The following is an 18,424-nucleotide window of genomic DNA, read 5'->3' as shown; positions in this document are numbered from 1 at the left end:
CAATTGTTAAAGGAAGCTGTACTTTTTACAACAAAAATATACTTTTCTTGCTTTAATGAATTGTTATTATAAAATGAGACCCGCTTAAGTCTCATTATCTTAACATTTTATGCAATGTTCATAAAACTAAAATTTAACTAATGAAAAGCTTAATTAATCAAGAATCATTGTTTCCTAGTTGATACTAGTATGTTCCCAGGGATACTTTGTTAATGAGTACAGGTTAACATCCTATTAACAAGTATAACAAACCTTGGTAGTGTGCCTGTCCTTGGAAAGCCATTTCTAATAGTAGCTATATTTCTCTGTGATTGTCTGGCATTTCTGTCCAGTGTAGAGAAGCCTCCTTCCTCAGGCTCCATAGTCTCCATTGGGTTTGACATACCTACATTGGCAGGTTTTTTATCTATAAAAAAATTTGTATAATCAATTCCATATAAAAATAAAATGCTCCGCAGGGCGCAGCTTGATACGACCGCAGAGGTCGAACCCTGAACAGTTGGGGGAAGTATGGACACAACATTCAAGCTTGATACAGCTTTGGATTTGGATTGTGATTAAATATTTGACACAGTATAGGTTTCTAACACAGATTGAATGTGGTCTAAGAACTTAAAAATTTTAAATTGGACATTCACCTATTATGGTCCAATATCCAAAATCTAAATACATGGTATATCAAAGAACCCCAAGAATTCAATTTTTGATGAAATCAAACAAAGTTTAATTTTGGACCCTTTTGACCTCAATGTGGACAAAGTTGATAACGGGGCCCAAAAATCAAAAATCTAAATACATGGTTAGATTCAGCATATCAAAGAACCCCATATATTCAATTTTTGTTGAAATCAAACAAAGTTTAATTTTGGACCCCGATTTGGACCAACTTGAAAACTGGGCCCATAATCAAAAATCTAAATACATGTTTAGATTCAGCATATCAAAGAACCCTAAGAATTCAATTTTTGTTAAAATCAAACTAAGTTTAATTTTGGACCCTTTGGACCTTAATGGAGACCAATTTGAAAACGGAACCAAAAATTAAGAATCTAAATACACGGTTAGATTCGGCATATCAAAGCACCCCAATAATTCAATTTTTGATGAAATCAAACAAAGTTTAATTTTGAACCCTTTTGACCTCAATGTGGACAAAGTTGATAACGGGGCCCAAAAATCAAAAATCTAAATACATGGTTAGATTCAGCATATCAAAGAACCCCATATATTCAATTTTTGTTGAAATCAAACAAAGTTTAATTTTGGACCCCGATTTGGACCAACTTGAAAACTGGGCCCATAATCAAAAATCTAAATACATGTTTAGATTCAGCATATCAAAGAACCCTAAGAATTCAATTTTTGTTAAAATCAAACTAAGTTTAATTTTGGACCCTTTGGACCTTAATGTAGACCAATTTGAAAACGGAACCAAAATTTAAGAATCTAAATACACAGTTAGATTCGGCATATCAAAGAACCCCAATAATTCAATTTTTGATGAAATCAAACAAAGTTTAATTTTGGACCCTTTGGACCTCAATGTGGACCAATTTAAAAACGGGGCCCAAAATCCAAAAACTAAATACACGGTTAGATTCAGCATATTAAAGAACCCCATGAAATCAAGAATAAAACCCCATTGAAATTGGTCAAGAAATAAGCAATTTATAGGAAGTATCTTCTTTTGCACAATCCTGTGCTATTAAATATTTCTTGCTATTGCACAATACTGTACAATTGACAATTTCTTGCTATTGCGCAATATTGTGCTATTGGATATTTCTTGCTATTGCGCAATACTGTGCAATTGAAGATTTCTTGCTATTGCGCAATACTGTGCAATTGAAGATTTCTTGCTATTATGCAATACTGTGCAATTGAAAATTTCTTGCTATTGCACAATACTTATTATATAATAATTTACACATCCTGTTTGGTGTGTATCTCCTACCATATCATTATTATTTGATTTTAAATATAAATCAGAAATAACCAACTTAAAATGGAAAATTTTAAAAGAAACAAAAAAGGAAAAAAAGAAAAAAAAGGAAAAAAAAATAAATCCCCCCAAAATTTTTTGAACCCCCATTATGATTCATCACCCCCAAACTCAATCCCAGCCTTCCCTTTGTGGTATGGTACCTTGCAGTACAATTTCAGAGAGATCCATACACTTGAACACAAGTTATTGTCTGGAAACTAGAAAAAAATGTGTTTTTTGAACCCTTTTTGGCCCCAAATTCCTAAATGTTTAGGGCAATTACCCCCAAACTCAAACCCAGCTTTCCCTTTGTGATATGGAACCTTGTAGTACAATTTCAGAAAGATCCATACACTTACACACAAGTTATTGTCATGAAACTAGAAAAATGCTTGTTTTTTGCCCCTTTTTTGGCCCCTAATTCCTAAAATTTGGAGGCAATTACCCCCAAAATCAATCCCAGAATTCCTTTAGTGATATGGAACCTTGTGGTACAATGTCAGAGAGATCCATACACTAAGACACAAGTTATGTCTGGAAGTTACAAAAATGCTTATTTTTAGCCCCTTTTTGGCCCCTAATTCCTTTACTGTTATTACCATAACCCCCAAAATCAATCCCAACCTTCCTTTTGTGGTATTGAACCTTGTGGTAAAATTTCATAAGGATCCATTCACTTAAACTAAAGTTAGAGTGCGAAAACCAATGTGTCTTCGGACGACGCCGGACGACGACGACGACGACGACGACGCCAACGTCATACCAATATACGACCACAAAAATTTTTTTGCGGTCGTATAATTAGAGTGTTCACTACTTGAACCTTTTTTTTATATATGAAGAATTTTATGGCAACTGTTACTCAGTGTTTTTCCTTTGGTTAAAAAAGGGAAACAACCAACCAATGGTCAACAATTTTGGATGGATACGAAAAATGTGGGCTATAAATGTTTGAAATCAGTTCTGGAGTCAACAAAACTGTTGACACAGAGATATGTCTCGTCTTTTTGTAATTTGCAAATATTGAATGCTAATGGGATATTTTTAAACATATAAATTTCAAAATATTCAAAGTTAATGAACCTTGATAGGGTGCGGGACCAAATAATCTTCATGGAAATGAAGACTTGCAAGTGCTAATACTATCATTGACATAACATTAGTGGTTCCTCTTAAACTGTTCTGATTACAAACTTAAACATGCAAACTATGCAAAACATTCAAAGTCTGACCATGACTGAAGGGGCAGAGCAAAATAATCTCCATGGAAATGAGATGTGCCCATGCTTATACATCTGCATACCAAAAATCATTAACTTACTGCTAATGGTTCCCCTTAAATGACCTAATTACAAACTAATACAAATTAAGTAGGCAAAATTTTTAAAGTCAATAGACCATGACTGAGGGGGTAGGGCCAAATAATCTCAATGGAAATGAAATGTGCCAATGCTAATACAACTGCATACCAAATATCATTGACCTACCACTAGTGGTTCTCCTTAAACTGACCTAATCACACTAATACATGTTAAGTAAGCAAAAAGTTTCAAAGTCAATAGACCATGACTGAGGGGGTGGGGCCTAAATATATCCATGGAAATGAAATGTGCCAATGCTAATATAACTGCATAACAAATATCATTGACCTACCATTGTTGACGCGGCTGCTGAAGGAAACATCATGCCTAAGTCCCACTTTTTGATTCAGTCTCGGGGGAAACAAAAAAGTGTGGTTCAAAAATGTATCATGTTTTCAAATTGCTACGGGTAATCTTCAAAATTCTGGATGTCTACCAAAATGTGGTTCAAATCTGTTTCATCATAATTTTTCCATTGATAATTATCAAACAATTCTCGATGTCTATCAAAAGGTGGGCCAAATATCAAATATAATGTTACTTTTTCCCCCATGTTTTTAGGCACTAAACTTATCTATGTATTAGGTTATAAAAAGAGGCTATTGTTATAAAAAAGACTCCACTTACCGTTTTTGGTTCTCCTGTGAACTAGGCACAATAGAGAAACAACCATCAGCATAATCACAGCCCCTGCTAATGCCATTATGACAAGAAACCACCACTGATTATGGAAAGATTTAGCTACTGCTATTTGTTCTGTAATGAGAAATTTAATGTCAAACAAATGAATGATTCACTCCCTTCAATACTGTAGCAATATAAAATTGACTGTCTGTTTCAGATTTAAACACATTGGGGAGGTGGGAGGGACTCAAATAAATAAATTGTGGGTGGTTTCATGATTAATGGTAATTTCCAAAAATTCAAGAAAAAACAAATACAGAGGAAAATATGTTTACTTCATATGAAGATGGTGCTTATAATATATTCTCACACGATAGGTGATCAACCCCATAAGTAATTAAGAAGGCACCTTTTTCCTTAACACAGACATAAAATTGTTATTGATTGTTTCATAGAATTGTTGAGGCTATCCGTCTAAAATAACCATCACCCATTAAATTTTAACAAAAGTGCCTGCCGATCCCCCCTCCCATTCAAATAATTCTGGAAAAGCCCAATATATTATCATATCAATACATAAACTTGAGTTAAATGATTGAGGGTTTTAATTTTGGTATTCATAAAAAAAAGCAGAAGGCAAAATAGATGTTGCTTTTTATAACTTTACATGTATCAGGATATCCCCAATGAAATAAATGACGACAGACATAACTAAACAGACTGAACTCACAATTTATGTCCTGCAGAAGATTCTGTGCGAGTTTGATTGAATTTAGTCAAGTCATTTTCAAGGAGTTGCAGATTAACAAAAGGTGATACAGATCTATGTTACATCTGGATGACGTGATTTGACACAATGAATGAATGAAACAATAACTTAATGAAAGAATGAATGAATGAATAAATGAATGAACAAGTAAAGCAAACAGTAATAAGAATATCAATAAGTTAAGAAAAGAGGTGTGTATAACTAATCTATCCATTGTTTTTCTATAAAAGAAAACAAAACACAATATCACAAATACAAAAATTTCTTTTCTCTAATAGAGATTAGCAAAAACTGACTGGTATATCAAATGTAACATACCTAGCCATTGTGTAGGTTTACTTGCAAGACCTGTTCCTTTATAATTGAATGCCATCACATTAAATTGACAGCCACCATCATTACACATATTAGGCCATGGTAAACTGACTTTAGTGCTGCTAGAATACTGGACATGTACTATTCTCCATGTCAAGGTACCTATAATAAATATAATAATCTCTCTGTAACTAAAATTTCTTATTTTTATATACAATTGTTTTAATAAATAAATAATATCTATATATTGATTTCTATTTATATAAATAAAGTAGATGTAGACAGGAATACTATTTAGTGTTTATATCATGTTAATAACATTACGAAAAACATATTCATCCTGTAGTGTAGCAGGAAAGGCAATGGAAAGTAAGTCCATATATGATGGGGAAAAAAACTTCAGCATTCAAAAATCATTCAAATATTTTTTTCTGCATACAATTATTATATTAATTTCCCAACTAAAAAGTTCAGTTAAAATAACAAATCATGTCAATTTATGTGGATTCATTATTATTCATAGAATACCATTTTTTTTTTAATTTCATGGGTATAGGATTACCAAGAATTACTGAAGTACACACTTTACTATAGGCTTGAATCCAGACTTTGTGAAAACCACAAAATCAAATATCCACGATAATACTGTTTTTTCCTCATTCCACCAAAAATTGGTATCCAAGAAAATAAATGAATCCACAGTATGTCAATGAATTGAATATGTATTTAACAGTAAATGGGGGTAAAATCCATTAAACTGTTACAGGTAGGAATATTGAAAAAAGAAAGATGGGTGCAGTAGTAAATGTTTATAAGTTCCTTGAATAACAAAAAAATGTTTTCAGATCTTTCATTAGAATTTGATGCTGCAACAAGCATATTTACCTTAAATTCACTAAGTTATCTTAAACTTTTTACATGATAAAATAAATGGGGAATGTGTCCATGGGACACAGATGATGCCCCCCGCTTGCATATCATATAAAGTTATAAAGCGACATAACTGAAGAACGGTAAAAGTGACCCTACCCAAATTTATACTTGAACTGAGTTTTATGGTAATAAGTATTATGTATAAGTTTCATAACATTTGGTTGTGGCAAACTTAAGTTAAAGAACAGAAATGAAATATTCAGCAATTTTTCCATTTGTAAAGGGTCATAACTCTAGAACGGTTACAGTGACGCCACCAAAATTAAAACTTGATCTGTGTTTTGTGGTAATAAGCATTGTGTTTAAGTTTTGTAACATTTGGTTGAGGATAACTTAAGTAAGAGAACAGAAACGCAAAATTTAGCAATTTTTCCATTTGTAAAGGGACACAACTCTAGAACAGTTAAAGTGACACCACCAAAATTCAAAATTGATCTGTATTTTGTGGTGATAAGCATTGAGTATAAGTTTCATAACATTTGGTTGAGGCAAACTAAAGTTAGAGAACGGAAACGCAAAATTCAGCAATTTTTCCATTTGTAAAGGGGCATAACTCTAGAACAGTTAAAGTGACACCACCAAAATTCAAACTTGATCTGTGTTTTGTGGTAATAAGCATTTTATATAAATTTCATAACATTTGGTTGAGGCAAACTAAAGTTAGAGAACGGAAACCAACTTTGGGACGGATGGACGTACAGACGGACAAGGGTAAAACTTACTGCCCCCTCCGCTACAGCGGGGCATAAAAAATAAAAATTCATTGTTTTTTTTTAAGTTTTCTCTTCATAGATCTACAAACATTGAAAGTTTAACACAAACTGTGTCAAAAACAAATGCATAACTACATACTTCTGCTAACAGCTTGGATGTAATAAGCTGTTATAGGTGCAATTCCTTCTGAACCATTTTTCCATTGTAGTACTACATTTCTCCCTTCAATTACAGCAGTGGGTTGGTCTGGTCTACCAGGAGAACCTGAAAATATTGTAGGTTTTTAAAGGGTCATTGAGGAGTCTTGATGGAATGATACCAAAATGAGAGGTGTCATGGTTAAGGTCACTGCATACAGAAAACCTCAGCAATTAGAGTGCAGAAAGACAATAATTCAATTGCAGTACATTTCTAAAGATTAAGATAAAAAATAATGGATTTTCTTTTTAAAGAAGTCTTTGTCTATGTTTTTTTAGTAAAACTTAGCCATTCAAGTATATAAATCATATTTAACTTTCTGTTAAATTTGAAGGATCATATGACTTTAAAAAATTCCAACCTGGCTGTGGTCCCATAGTTATAGATTTAGTTGTTTCAGGTCCAGCACCTATAGATGTAACAGCTTTGACAGTAAAATCATAGACCTTTCCCTCTTCAAGTTTATCTATAACAACATGCTCTCTGGTTCCTGGTATTGTCAACTGAGTAAGACGACTCTCTAAAAAGGAATACAACAATTTTACTACATGTAAACTTTAATGGGCTTCATGATAAATTCTTGGAATATTGTTTATATCTAGTGATTTTAAGTATTTTTAGAATAATTTTGCTTATTTCTAATTATTTGAAATATTCTAAATGTGATTCTAAATATAAATCTTACTCTATTTGATAATTTGGAAATATTTCATCTGCTCTCCTATTTTTGTTTGTGGTAGATGTACACTATAGCGTGATGTTCATGGCCTAATAGCTAGTCTAAGTTGTAAAACACACCCACTGGATGTTCAGAAAACTTTTTATGCATGTTATATATTTATAAATATATCTCAATTTTCCACATAAGATGTGCAAATAATTTATCAATAATTCATAGAATCTTGACCATTTTTTGGCTTTCAGTTGAAAAAAGTTATTTTAATTTATTATCAGATACTAACCGTCCCCTGATTGCTGTTGTTTGTAAGCTAATTCATATGCTGTTATTATACCATTCGGCTCTTTAGGCCGACCCCATGTTACATTGACTGTTGTCATGGTAGCATTAACTATAACTATTTCACCAGGCACTCCAGGTTCTGTAAGATATAAGATAACTTTAAATTAACTGGTACGGCCGTCCATTTTACTGTAGTGAAAGCTTGATACATAAAATATGAAAATAAAAATTTTCTTTCATAATGTCATTGTTTTTTTGTAACTGGAAGCTAAATCAACATTTTTTAGATAAATTTTCAGTTAGGATTGAACATGGATGTCTCATCTCACATCTTTCAATGTCAGAATAACTGAGCAACTGCATATCTGATTATCGAAAAAAATATGTGTGTGTTATTGACTTGACTATAAAAATCAAAGTGCTTGTGAGCACTGATAGGGTAAAGATTGCTTCCATTTTGCAATTTTGTGAATTTAAAAAAATAACACATTGAATTGTAATTAGTTAGTCAAATTATAAATTTGAGTTGGAGTTATCTTCCATTGTTCATGATTGTACATTGTAGTTGAGCTTATTTTATAACAGATTCATACACCATGCATTACTTATGTAATTTCAATAAAGTTTTCTTGACAAGTATGGTAATTCAAATACACATCATATTGTAACTTGAATATCTAATTATATAATATCATTAATAAATTGCTTGACATTGACTGCATAAGATCTAAAGAATGATCACTTCACTGCACTATTTTTGTTTGAACTATCAAAGGTAGTGATAAACCTTGGAAGATTTAAATATCAAGTCAGTACCATAGGGTTTTGATTGCATTTCATTCAATCTTTACCCAAAAACCACATAACTTCTCGCTAAATCTACTGACTATAATACAACACAATACATACTTTCTTGTTTCGTTCTACTAGAATGAGGAGAACTTTTAGGCCCCTCTCCTGCCAAATTGTAAGCCTGGACTGTTATAAGATACATTGTGTAGATTGACAGATGCTTTAAGAATGCCTCCTTTTCTCTCACTATCACTGACAATGCTGAATTTGGGTCTGCAGATGCCAACCAGTAGAACACCTACAAAAGTTAAACATTTCAAATTAGTTCTAGTTACCCAAATTTTCTTTGATCTTTCTGTATGACCATTTCCCATCTTACGCTTTTGGGGGGATATGGGGTTTTCTCATCATGAGTAACAAGAGAAAGCATGATGTCATTAAAGTTGCCTAGGGGAAAAGCTATTAAGACTATCAATGGTCTTTCGAACTAGAAAACTGTCTGCCATTGACATTATCACTTCTCCAAATGTACCAAACATGTATCATTTCATTGGGGATCTCCTGATTTGCCTACAAAGAAGGCATTAAGAAGGCTAAAGAAACAAAAAATAGCAAGGTAGTTTTAAAAAAAAAAACCATCATCGTACTGATTTATTATATTTTCCAATATCTTATTCTATTTTTCCCCCATATCCATCCATACTTTAAATACCTTGTATCCAGAAAGTTCTCCATTGTGTGTTTCTGTAGGTGGTGGTTCCCATTTAACTTTGATTTGTGTTGAATTCATTGCCTCTGTAGTAATACTGACAGGAGCAGCTGATGGAGCTATAGAAATCAGATAAAACTATGTTAATCATTTACAATGTATATCTGTCTTCATAGTAGAAACAAACATTTCTTGTCGACGCCTGAGTTCTCGAAAAGTTGTGGTCAAAAAGGCTTTGAGCACCAAAATTTTGCAAAGGACCAACACAATTTTGGTATTTTGCAATAGAAATAATAGTGAGGACCAGCAGGTTTTCTTCAAGGTGCATCAGAGGGGGAAAAAAAGATTTCGAGAACTCTGCGACACATGTTCAATTAGCAAAACTGAGATAAATTATAACAGTACAGAATATTAAAATATAAAGAACAACAAATTTAATAGCAAATGGTAAAGACTTTTAAGTTTCAAAATTAGTGCATTCATAATTAACTTTTCACAACATGCTTGTAAAACTTGGTTATTCAGTCTTCACTGCTATTACATATTAATAGAGACTGATCAACGTAAAAGTAAATCTACAAAGAATTAAATATAAAAATAAACACATTTAAAAAGAATAAAATAATAAACCTCATGCAAATGACATACCAGTGCATTAAAAGAAAGGATAAAGAAATAAAAAAAATTACCACAGCTGTCAATCTATCTGTTCAATTTTTAATAGTTCAACTCAGAGCCCATGTCTACATTTACTAAACCCTTCCCCATATAATATAACTAACTTTTGGACACATACAATATTAGAACTTAATGGACCCTTTTCCCATGATATTATGTATGACTCATCCATTTATCTTATAATATGATAATATATGCCCCCTTAAACTGATTTTATTGTACTCTGTGGACAAGACTGGGAGAGCCATGTTATCAAGTTCATGTCCTGGGATAAAAGCATTTGGTTGACACTCCAAGTTCATACTTGTACTAACATAACCTTTGTGGAAAACGAGGCATCAATTGGATGTTTATGAGATGTACTTTATAACTCGAGGATATAACTATTTGTGATCATAACAGTTTGGTAAGTAACTCCTAAGATGATATTAAATCACTTTTAATTAAATTGTACTATTGATAATTAAGGATGTCTTTATGCTATGCAAACAATTGACAGTCAAATCCAAAGCTTAATCCATGGAAATTCTTTAACTTTGTACAGTATTCCATGAATAATTATCTTATTTAAATAAAGATATCAAATAAAAGCTTATGTCTCAAGGGTTGAAATTTTCATGAAAAGAGAAGGCCAACAAAGTTGTTTTATATAAATTTGGCCCCTATTCCAAACTTTGAACACTGCTATACCAAATAACCATTTAAAATGGTAGTATCTTGACCCCAATACCAATCAGATAGGTTGTTGTTATTATTATCATACCTGCTTCTCCAACATATACCGATGAAATAGTACTTGGTGGCCCATTGCCAATTGAATTAAAAGCAATAATCTTCACTTCATAATTGACATATTTGACAAGATCATCAAGTATGAGCTCCTTTTTTGGATATTGTACTGATATCTCGTTGTAACTTGCCATATCTGCTTTACGATACTGTATTAGGTAACCAACAATAGCACCATTCCAAGTTGCAGGATCAGGATGCTATACAACAACAAAATTATTACCACAACATAAAACAAAGTACTAAAAACTTAAAAAAGCTAAGAGAAATAAGATTTGAAATAAATGGAGTAGGAGCATCTGTTGGCAATCCATGTTGACAAAATGCTCATACTTTTTTAAGATGGAAAAAACAAATGGCCATTCATTTTAAAAAAAGAAATTTGTTGTCAATTATTCATGTAAAATTAAAAAGAAATTTTAATTTTAAATTTCGATTAGTTACTCTCTTGATCAAATTATTTAAAACATTCATATTTTCCATCTATACATGTAAGCATAAGTTTTTAGAAGAGGTAGCATAACCTACTGCTTTTAAACTATCATTTCATAAACATGCACAGTGCACAAGTCTCAATACAGAAAAAGTCATGCAGAAAAGACGCAAAAATACTTGTTTTTCATGAGAGAGAAAAATGTGTTGTTTTTAATTGTATTTTTACGTGAAATACAATAAGCGAAAATAAAAATTCACATATATTTTGAGCTTATTTTCTTCTAATTTTAAACCAACTGCTTTATTTCTCTCTTATGAGGTGTATTTCATAAGCTACAACACCAAATGTTTAGGTACACCAATGTTTAGTACCAAGCTCAATGTCTTCCATGGTGATAGTACTCCATGAGCCCCATCCTAGGTGATTGACAGCTCGTACTCTGAACTCATATGTCTTAGGATGAAGACCAGTGACAACACTGGAGTACAAATATGTATCTGCCTGATAAATCCATGGTCCTTCTGGGAAATATTCTCTAAAACTCATTGTGTAGTTTAGTTTGTCACTATTCCAAAGTGACTTAGGTGGAGCCTACATGCAAAATTAGGCAGACAAGTTCATTGATAAACTTCACATATTCAACATACAAGTTATTAATATTTCAATATTCATGCAACTATAAATAACAGCAGCCTAACATTTTGTTTTCTAAAGTTTCATGTTCCTAGCTTTCAAATATGCATTATTCATGCCAGCATCATGCAGTATACACAAATTTTAAATATTATCACTATCTACATTTACTTAAATATTTATATAATAAACAAATACTTGCTATGTCTGATAATATAATTATATATTGAACTTTTGCAATATTAAATATTGACTTGAAGACCATATTCAGCTTCACACTCCCTCACCTCCTTAAACATCTGCATCATTGCCAGTTTTCATTTTGAAAAAATATCAGTTATGGGTTTGTTTCTGCATAAAAGTATGTTTTAAAATTTCAAAAAAGCAAATTTTAGTTTCAATTTAAACTTTCTAGCTCGACTTACCTCCCATGTAATATGAATTGAATCGGTAGTGAGAGGTTTGACCTGTAAATTTAGTGGGGCTCCTTCAGGTTCTGAAAATTTAAAAGAAAATAACTTTACATTCTAAGCAAAGATACCAAACTATAAAAATTATTTTTTCTTAAGAGATATTACTAAAAAAATTGTATGAAATACTGGAATTCTAATTGAATTTTGACATCCTGATTTGGCCCTAACTTACTTGAGTACAAGTTGCTTGATGGAAAGTACCTTATATTTCATGTGTCTTGGGTACAAAATTTTTAGCCTGGTATCTATGATGAGTTTATTATGAATTGATCTCACATCTTTTGCCTACCATTAAACTAGACCTTCACCTAGATCTATGTGCATCTTTAATAATGCCCCTCTACAATATAGTACACTAGAATATAGGTCATGACCAGATCAAGGTTCTTTCTATTTTTACTAGTTTTCAAGATAAAAGGCAAAAAATGTAAAAACAAGTGAAACTGTGAGCTACTGCTCACTGATGATACCCCGCCCAAATACTTAACGGTAAACAGGAAGTTGTTAAGTGATGAATCTGAAAACGCATCACACGGTATAGCTGACTTATATAAACCCTGAAACCAAATTTCAAAAAATCCTTGTAGTGTAGTTCCCGAGAAAGATGAGACGAAAAATATCCATGGGACGGACGGACGGATTGATGGACAGACAGAGGTAAAACAGTATACCCCACTTTTTTTAAAGCGGGGGTATAAAAATTGAGGGGCAATAAATCCTATAAGTACCCCTCAATTTTTATACCCCCGCTTTAAAAAAATTGAGGGGCAATAAATCCTATAAGTGACCGACCGTGCAAGGGCTGTATAGCCAGTCAAGGTCGTTAAAAACTTCCATTTGTCCTATAAGTAGTTGTCTGACAATTTCTGCCATGTTGACTCATTTGAAGATCTTGTCTATCTGATCAGTTTTGACATTTAAAGTATTCTTTAATTATTATGATTTTCATGATAATCAGCAAAAATGAAAAAAAATGGTAAAATTTGTCATCTAAAAGAGGGGCGAAAGATACCATAGGGACATTCAAACTCATAAGTAAAAACAAAACTGACGCCATGGCTAAATAAGAAAAAGACAAACAGACAAACAACAGTACACAAAACACAACATAGAAAACCAAAGACTGAGCAACACAAACCCCATAAAAAACTGGGGGTGATTTTCAGGTGCTTAGGAAGGGTAAGCAGATCCTGCTTCACATGTTGCAATAACTCTGTTAAAAGTCGTTTGGCAGCTTTGGTGTAAATGGACCATAGGTACACCTTTACATTCCGAACAGTTTAGCGACTGTCAGATTTTCTCTATCTACAGCAGCTTTCAAGATAATAGACAACACTTGCTTTATACCCTAAATTTTTTATGTCATGTTAGTTGGCAGGCTGGATCATTGGACACATTTTTAAACTCAATACCACAATGAATGGTTGAGTAGTTTTGGAGATAAAGATATTTGTAAAAGTAAACAGACGACTGGCAAAGAAGATGGACCTCAAGTCATGAGAAAAGCTCACTTGACCATTCAATAAACCCCAAAAGTATTTCCACCATCTATGATAAGTGATTCACTAAGGTGCAAATCAGCCACCAGAAAAAAGGGAAGTCATAATTTTAAGTTGTGTGGGCTAGTAGATTTCTTAATCAACTTGTATTGCAGGTAAGTACAAATTATGGCTTTAATAACACCCCAGGTTCCTTTAATGATTAAACTTACTGTCTTGTCGAGTTCTCACTTCATCTGAAGGATCACTGAAATTACTTGTTCCTATATCGTTGGTAGCTGCTACACGAAAGTTGTAACGAGTGTTTGGGTGTAATCTGAAGTAAATAATAAACAGTCTTACATAACTGAAAATCCATAAATTACAATTTTGGAAGAAAAAAAACAATTTGTACATGTAAAAACAAGAGAAGCTATTTACATAAAAAAGTCCTTTTATCAGTAAAATACAGAAAGATTAAAAACAATCAAAAATTTTTCTTCATAAAATATTTCTTAATCACGAAAAAGCGTCTGTCCAAGTTTCATTAATGAACATTTGACAGAGTGATTGATGTCTAAAAAAATCTTTAACCACAGACTGAATCTAAATGTTGACACCATCAAAGAAGTTAGAATGTAGGATTACATATTAGTTTTTATTTTAAGGTACAATGCAGTGGTTCCCAAAGCTTTGAGAAATCAACTGGACATTTGGTCCAGTAAACCATTCTTCTTAACTGGACTACACTCTTTTTTATAGGATATTTACACATATGACTTGAACAAAATTAAAAATTTTACTGGTCATTTGGTAATGCGACCAAAACAATTTTTATTGGCCTTTACCCAATGTCCAGCAACCTTGGGAATGACAAACGATGTTAAATAGTAGAAACTATCTCTACATAAGATGAAAATGTTTAAAGTTTCCTCTAATTGTAACCTTGGCAAATGGACAAGTTTAGTAAAAAGGTTGAAGTTTTACCCTTTAACTGTAAAGGTTGAAGATGATGGAGGAATGCTCTCTTGGAAATCTACCCAACTATTTCCTTCACTTTTATACTGTATGGTATAGTTTCTAATAGGACCATAACCATCATAGGCTGGTTGCCAACTAATTGTAATATTCCTGGCCTGTACTTCAGCTGTTATCTGAGGTTTCATTGGTTTATCTGGCTTTCCTGAAGTCAGAAATAAAACAGAAAAATGATAGGTAGTTTACTGATGCTTTTTACTAAAGAGGTAAAAATAAAACTTGAATAAGAATGTGTCAACATATAAATACCCTACTTGTCTGCCATGACTGGAGTCTGCCGTGACAGGAAGTAACAATATTCAAACAGGAAATTTTATGATTCTTACAATAAATATATTTCATATTTTCCATTTGGTAAAATAAATAAAGGTTCTGATGCCTGTTGAAACTAACATCACAAACTCATAATAAGTAATACTGCCTATTTAAATATTTCATACATTAGCCACTCAATTATTTTATATATTTTAATATGGTTTACTTGTATATAAATCCTACATTATGTGAAAATTATAATAATTTTCTGAAAACGAATTTGCTGTAACACCACTGTCCCAGGCTAAGGGAGGGTTGAGCGCTCACAAACTTGTTTAACCCTGCCTCATTCTATATGTGCCAGTCCCAAGTCAGGAGCCAGTAGTTCAGTGGTCTGTCATAATTGTTTTTCTTTTATTGTTTTGTCATTAATCAGGCATTTGTTTTTTTTTCTCGTTTGAATTGTTTCACATTTTTTCAAGTCAGAGTTTCTTTTCATAGCTGACTATAGGGGGATAGATGTCATATTAACAATCATACCACATCTCCTTATTTCATATTGATATCTTTTCTATCTGATTGTCTCATTTCTTCATACATATTTACTTACTTCTGTTGATAATGGTATAAACAAGAACTTCTTTTGGTTCTCCCCATCCTAATCTGGTTCTTGCCATCACTTTAAAGATATAATACTGTTCCCTCTGTAACGTTGCCACTGTATATTGCTTCTGTGTGACAGGCAAGTCTGAACTGTTACCCTGCAAGCTGCCATCTCTCTCTTTGTAGGATACTAGATAACCAGTTAGTATACCATTAGGCTGTGTTGGAGGCTCCCATACAACTTTAGCAGTGGAATAAGTAACTTCTGGAAACCATATTTTAGTTGGAGGTCCAGGTACTGTAAAATAATCATGACAACCTATTATAGGCAACCTATTTAATAAAAAACTATTTCATCTTTTATGAAAAAATCATAAAAAACTGCCACATTTCAGTTTACATGCTCTTGTTTATGTTTTCCAGGTACTATGCACCATAGTTGGAAAAAAACCTACATAAAATGAACACATGGGTCCTTTTTTCTCCATCAAACATTTATGTACAAGTATGAGACACATGGGCCTTTTTCTTTACTTTTCTTAAACAACTCAATAGTATTACTTACAATGTTACCCCCACTAACCTTAATCTTGTCTCTTATTCTTACAATACCCTACCACTAATGTGAATAAAAATATTTCATAAATCTTTCCTGACCTTAAAGTATTGGAATAAGTTAATCAATTTTGACTGAAGTTCAAAAAAGCATTTGCAATCATGTCAAGTCAATCAACACAGTCCTTAATCATATTTACACAAGGCTTTCGAGATTCTGTTTTTGCAATAAAAAGAATAGATATTTTGGTTTCTACTTCCTGTATCAAATACAACTATTAAGTACAAAAAATAAAATGTGATTTATACACTTATTATTATCCATGATCTTACCATCTTCATGTGTCTGTACAGTGAGTACATTCTCACTGAGGACACCATCTCCCATTCTGGTATAAGCTAACACTTGTACCTGGTACTCCACATACTTTCTTAAATTAGTTAGCAGTACATAATATGTTTCATTGCCTGGTACATCTGCATACTGGTCTTTGATATTCTCTGTTAAGGACTTGTATAGAACCTAACCAAAAATTTAAAAAGCTGACAGATGTGTATACTGTCTATTCATTTATTTTCATGGGTACCAATTTTCGCGGATTGAAGAAAACTTACCTTTTCGTAGATATTTGATATTCTTGTTTTGCCAAAGTCTGCATACAAGCCTATAGAAATTTTGTAATTTGTTGAACATATAAATTTGTTATTTAGCTGTACCCACGAAATCAACGAAAATTGGTATCACACCAAAAAATAATAAATCTATAGTAATCTGTTCTGACAGAACTTGCAGATTGTGAGAATAATCTTTAGGATACCACACTACATAGAAACATGTATGAATTTCAACCATAAAAAATTACTTCTATCACATAACCAATTTCTATCCTGCTAAATATGTAATTTGCATAAATTAAATATTTTATTTTAAATATAATTACATCACACAAGCACTATCATCATGGTTAACAAACATTAATGCATTCATCAGTTATTTTTTATTTCTGAAAATTATTACAAATATGTGTATAGCTATGGTGAATTCACTGAATATTCTATTTGAAGGCTTACATATTTGTTTAAATAGTTTTATGATTAACAAATATGTATTGATTACTCACCCTATAACCAAGTATAATACCATTTCTATCATCCAGTGGTACATCTCCCCAGGTAACATTTATTGCTGTTGATGATACTGCGTCAGCTGTTACCTCTACTGGACCATGACTGGGTTCTGTAATTGTTAATTTCAAATATAGCATTGTCGAAATTACAATTTAATGTATCAAAATAATTTGTCATGCAAGCAAATTCACACATTTGCTTATTGGTCAATCTATATAATTTTGCATATTCAATCAATATAAAGCCTTATACAATAGCAGTAACCCATGTATAATTAAGTTCATTATATATTTATAGGAAATGCACATAAAATTACTTACTTGCATCTCTGGTCCTCTCTGTACTGATGGGACTAAAGGGACTGGACCCTACATCATTATAGGCATTCATCTTTACTTCATACTCCATCCATTCCTCTAACTTAGCCAATGTATAACTCTCACTGTCTGTGTCTAATACTACCTCATGGTTATTTACCTCATCTTTACGTTTGTAGATCATTCTATAACCACGAGGATAACCATTCCAGTTCAACTGGGAAAGAGGCTGTCAAAAGAATTATAAAACAGGTATACACAAGTTTTATACAATTTTACAATCAATAAAATGCTCCGCAGGGCGCAGCTTGATACGACCGCAGAGGTCGAACCCTGAACAGTTGGGGCAAGTACGGACACAACATTCAAGCTTGATACAGCTCTGAATTTAGATTGTGATTAAATATTTGACACAGCATAGGTTTCTGACACAGAATGAATGTGGTCTAAGAACTTAAAAATTTTAAATTGGACATTCACCTATTATGGTCCAATATCCAAAATCTAAATACATGGTTAGATTCAGCATATCAAAGAACCCCAAGAATTCAATTTTTGATGAAATCAAACAAAGTTTAATTTTGGACCCTTTTGCCTCAATGTGCACAAAGTTGATAACGGGGCCCAAAAATCAAAAATCTAAATACATGGTTAGATTCAGCATATAAAAGAACCCCATAT

General features: G+C 32.4%; 1 protein-coding gene across 3 annotated transcripts in view; it reads right to left on the bottom strand.

Annotated features, from left to right (window-relative positions):
* LOC127708076 (protein sidekick-2-like) overlaps positions 1-18,424 on the bottom strand; it is a 58,821-nt gene that overhangs the window by 10,904 nt on the left and 29,493 nt on the right. For 2 of the 3 annotated variants that reach the window (XR_007985143.1, XM_052212874.1), the window contains exons 17-32: positions 17,747-17,972; positions 17,420-17,535; positions 16,632-16,821; positions 15,751-16,041; positions 14,835-15,030; positions 14,081-14,184; positions 12,322-12,392; positions 10,802-11,027; positions 9,364-9,479; positions 8,769-8,949; positions 7,861-7,998; positions 7,260-7,418; positions 6,839-6,964; positions 5,057-5,215; positions 3,973-4,101; positions 253-406 (exon numbers count right to left, since the gene is read on the bottom strand). Coding sequence is in view for 2 of the 3 variants with exons in the window: in XM_052212874.1 (XP_052068834.1) it covers positions 253-406; positions 3,973-4,101; positions 5,057-5,215; positions 6,839-6,964; positions 7,260-7,418; positions 7,861-7,998; positions 8,769-8,949; positions 9,364-9,479; positions 10,802-11,027; positions 12,322-12,392; positions 14,081-14,184; positions 14,835-15,030; positions 15,751-16,041; positions 16,632-16,821; positions 17,420-17,535; positions 17,747-17,972 (2,582 nt within the window). In the remaining variant the exon portion in view is untranslated. Of the gene's footprint in view, positions 1-252; positions 407-3,972; positions 4,102-5,056; positions 5,216-6,838; positions 6,965-7,259; positions 7,419-7,860; positions 7,999-8,768; positions 8,950-9,363; positions 9,480-10,801; positions 11,028-11,634; positions 11,855-12,321; positions 12,393-14,080; positions 14,185-14,834; positions 15,031-15,750; positions 16,042-16,631; positions 16,822-17,419; positions 17,536-17,746; positions 17,973-18,424 lie in introns of all 3 variants that reach the window. The other variant, XM_052212875.1, reaches the window with a different exon arrangement.

This window comes from Mytilus californianus, unplaced genomic scaffold (genome assembly GCF_021869535.1).
Source record: "Mytilus californianus isolate M0D057914Y unplaced genomic scaffold, xbMytCali1.0.p SCAF_7, whole genome shotgun sequence".
Classification (NCBI taxonomy): Eukaryota; Metazoa; Mollusca; class Bivalvia; order Mytilida; family Mytilidae; genus Mytilus; species Mytilus californianus.
This window is presented reverse-complemented; position numbering and strand designations above follow the sequence as displayed.